This window comes from Arachis duranensis, chromosome 10 (genome assembly GCF_000817695.3).
Source record: "Arachis duranensis cultivar V14167 chromosome 10, aradu.V14167.gnm2.J7QH, whole genome shotgun sequence".
Lineage (NCBI taxonomy): Eukaryota > Viridiplantae > Streptophyta > Magnoliopsida > Fabales > Fabaceae > Arachis > Arachis duranensis.
This window is the reverse complement of record NC_029781.3, coordinates 3,278,871-3,282,228: the sequence shown is the minus strand read 5'-3', so window position 1 is coordinate 3,282,228 and position 3,358 is coordinate 3,278,871. Positions and strand designations below refer to the sequence as shown.

The window sequence follows — 3,358 nt, the reverse complement described above, 5'->3', positions numbered from 1 at the left end:
TCGTATGCATGAGAAACATGGATCATATTACACACATCCATCAAATTATTAATAAATGGTTGAGATGTTTAATCTGCAACAAGCTCGATCTTGATGCCTCTAATATGAACTTTACCCTTCCCATACCTTGGAACCAACGTAACCATAATCTTATCATCATCTTCTACTTCCAAATCTTCCAACAAATCCGTCAACCCTAACCTCAAAACAGTTTTGATCTTCTTGTTCTTGTGCTTGTGAGAGTGAGGCACACTCACAAAGCTTCCAGCAAACTCCGTATTGTTGGGTCCCACAACCTTGTCATCTTCATCGTTGATAAACACATCAAACTTCACCGCCACACTCCGATCAAACTCGATCCCTTCGATCACCAGAACTTCCTCTTCTTCCTCCTTCTCCTTCTTGCTCCTTGACTTCTTCGGCCGCTTCACCATAGTACTCACAACAGAATCCAAAACCAACGGAAACTCGGCATTTCTCGAAGTCTCTGCAGCCAAAGCCGCGCCAACACCAAAACGTTGTGCCACCTTTTTCGCCTTAAGCCCACGCCGCTTAGCATTCAGCCAAGGGATGTCTACGTCTTGGTAGACATACCCAAGGCTTTTAGAGTCAAGACAATCCTTGACTCTAACACGTACAAGGTTTTTGTTCTCGTCATAGAACAAAAACCCTGACTCTAACCAATCAGGATCAGTAAAATCCTTTCTTTTTCCTCCGAGCGATTTCCATACTGACCACATCCTGTCTACGTTGGAATGGTGGCAATAAAATATAGGATCTCTCGCAGCTGAATAGAATGTCCCCATGTCCTCGCCGTTAGGCTGGTTGATATCTCCTGTCCACAAATGGACAGGACCATGGGGAACATTCTCCAACGATCCCAAACCAGGATCAGGATCGTCGCCGGCACGGTAAGGGTTTCCAAGGAAGAGTCTAGAAGTCTTTCCATTGGAAACAACTTGCCTATACATTATAGAGAGGTTGGAGGAAACTTGGCCGTTGGAATTAGGGTCCTCAATATTGAAATCTAGGTCAACTAGAGTTGGTGGTTGATGAGTAGGGTTTCTAAGCTTGTCATAAAGAGAAGATTTGGCGTCAGCATAAATGGAAGGTAGTTGCATGCCACGTGGAGCATCCCAGTTCCAAAAGGGTAGGGCAAAGGTAGGATCATCAATCAAGCTTGCCAAGATTCTCTCATGGAAGTAAAGGTACCAACGGTGAAAAGGAAAGAAGAGCCATGAGTTGTGGACTTGGAGATCAAGATCCGGGAACCCTACTTGGTGATATGCACCATCACAATAAGCACAATGGATATTGGCTTGTTGGGTGAAATTTCTTGGATCATCGGACGGTAGGGATTTCATAAGGTCAACGGCTTTTTTGTACTTTGCCAAATACTCATCGTTGACCAAATGTGCTGCTGGTCTTACCTTTAAGGGTGGGTTTGAAGGAAGCTTGTAATCTATGATGTTTGTGTTAATTGGAGGGCAACAATTGGTGGGTTTTGCACCATTGGGTAGGTCAGGTGCACCGCACGTGCTTAGGTCCGGTGGGGATATAGGAGCAGCATAGGCAAAAGGATTGTTGTTAGCACTTAGGGTATAAGCACCACAAAGCCCTCCTAACCCTATTAGAACATTTCTTCTAGGTGTTTCTGACGATGATGATTCATTCTTGGTGTTTTGGTTATTAGTACTACTACTATTGCATGCAATTCTATTAGGAACTTGTTGGTGTTTTGGATTATTTCTAGTAGAGACATTATTGATGGTGGATACAAAGGAGAATGGTGAAGAGATAGTAAATGACATGTTTAATTTCTTAATGTATGTATGTATGTGTGTGTGTTTCTAATTAGAGTTTTCTCATTCCTTTTATAACTAGAGCTTGCATTGCATTGTGTGAGGAAATTTCTAAACTAGTTTGCGTGTGGTTCGAAGTTTCCATAGTGCAATTCTAAATTGAACACTCACACCGTCACACACATAAGTATAACCAACTAAGTTTGTATATAGTTGAAACTCGATTTTTAGTTAATATGAATAATGAATAATGCACGTTATTTGATATGTATTTTTATTAATATCTGGGAAAGTACGAGGAGCCAATAGAATATTTGTACAATGTGTACAATAAAAATTTATGGGGTATTAGAGATATAATTATTAGTGTTATCTTTTTCTATCAGTTAAGATTTTTGGGATGAGTGGTATCATAACATGGCATTAGAGTACTAGATCCGAAAGTTTAACAGTTCAATCCTTGATGAATCCTAAAATTGGTTATTCTAGATAATATGGGAATACTTATTTTAAAACTCAATAACCCATTGTACACATTGTACAAATAGTTCATTGTCTCCTTAACAGAATCTTAATATTTATATCGGAAGTCAATATATATCTCTATTATGAAGATCTTTCGGCCATCTAATTCCACGTACGTAACAAGATATATGGGAAATTATATTGACTAATCCCTTGGGATAAAAATATAAAACCAAAAATTTCAACTCCAATTTTCCTTTTCCTTGTCACTATTTCAACCACATTTTTGTACTAATAACACGCCATAATTTCTTTGCAATAAAAAGTCTATGCGTGATATCTGCTATCTTTGACAGAACTGATCAAATTATTTGCAATTAATAACTGCTTTATTTAAGATTATTCAAATTAAATTAGTATGCATTCAACGTTAACATCATGATGATGACTATACTAAAGCATGCAATTTAATGCGTAATTAACATGACTTTAAATCTATGACGATGAAAATCGAGTTTAATTGGTTAAGGATTCAAAGTTGCAAATGCAGTAACATGATGAATAAGACATCATACGAAAAGATACTGAAAAAAAAAAGTGCCACTCTCAAACTTCTTATATACTCTAATAGGTAACTTAATACACTTTATGCAAGGATGTCATATGATTTAATTAATTTTTTGATAATTAGTATTAGAGTTTTTCTTGTGCACAAATTTAACTCTTTGGTTAAATTACACTGTTGTTTCCTATCTTTTCAGTGAAACTGTAAATTAATCTTTACACTTTAAAAGTTTATAATTAGATCTTTAAAGATAATTAAAATTTGCAATTTAGTCATTGTCGTTCAAAAAATGTTTGATTTAATAGAATATTCTCAACATATTCTCTATTTTAACAGAATATTCTCAGCATATTCTGAAAATATTTTGTTAAATCAATACTTTTTGATTGACGGAAACTAAATTACAAATTTTAATTTTCTTTAGGAACCCAATTATAAACTTTTAAAGTATAAAGACCAATTTATAATTTTACTAAAAATATAGGTGTAATTTAACCTAACTCTTTTTTCTTCTTTCGTTTTTTTT

The 3,358-nt window shown here is 36.0% G+C and overlaps 1 protein-coding gene across 1 annotated transcript; it reads right to left on the bottom strand.

The window, feature by feature from the left end:
* LOC107468534 (polyphenol oxidase, chloroplastic-like) lies at positions 1–1,857 on the bottom strand. The gene has a single exon (XM_021132806.2). It carries the CDS (start codon positions 1,809–1,811, stop codon positions 69–71), a length of 1,743 nt encoding a protein of 580 aa, XP_020988465.1. The 5' UTR covers positions 1,812–1,857; the 3' UTR covers positions 1–68.
* Positions 1,858–3,358: the final 1,501 nt, after the last annotated feature.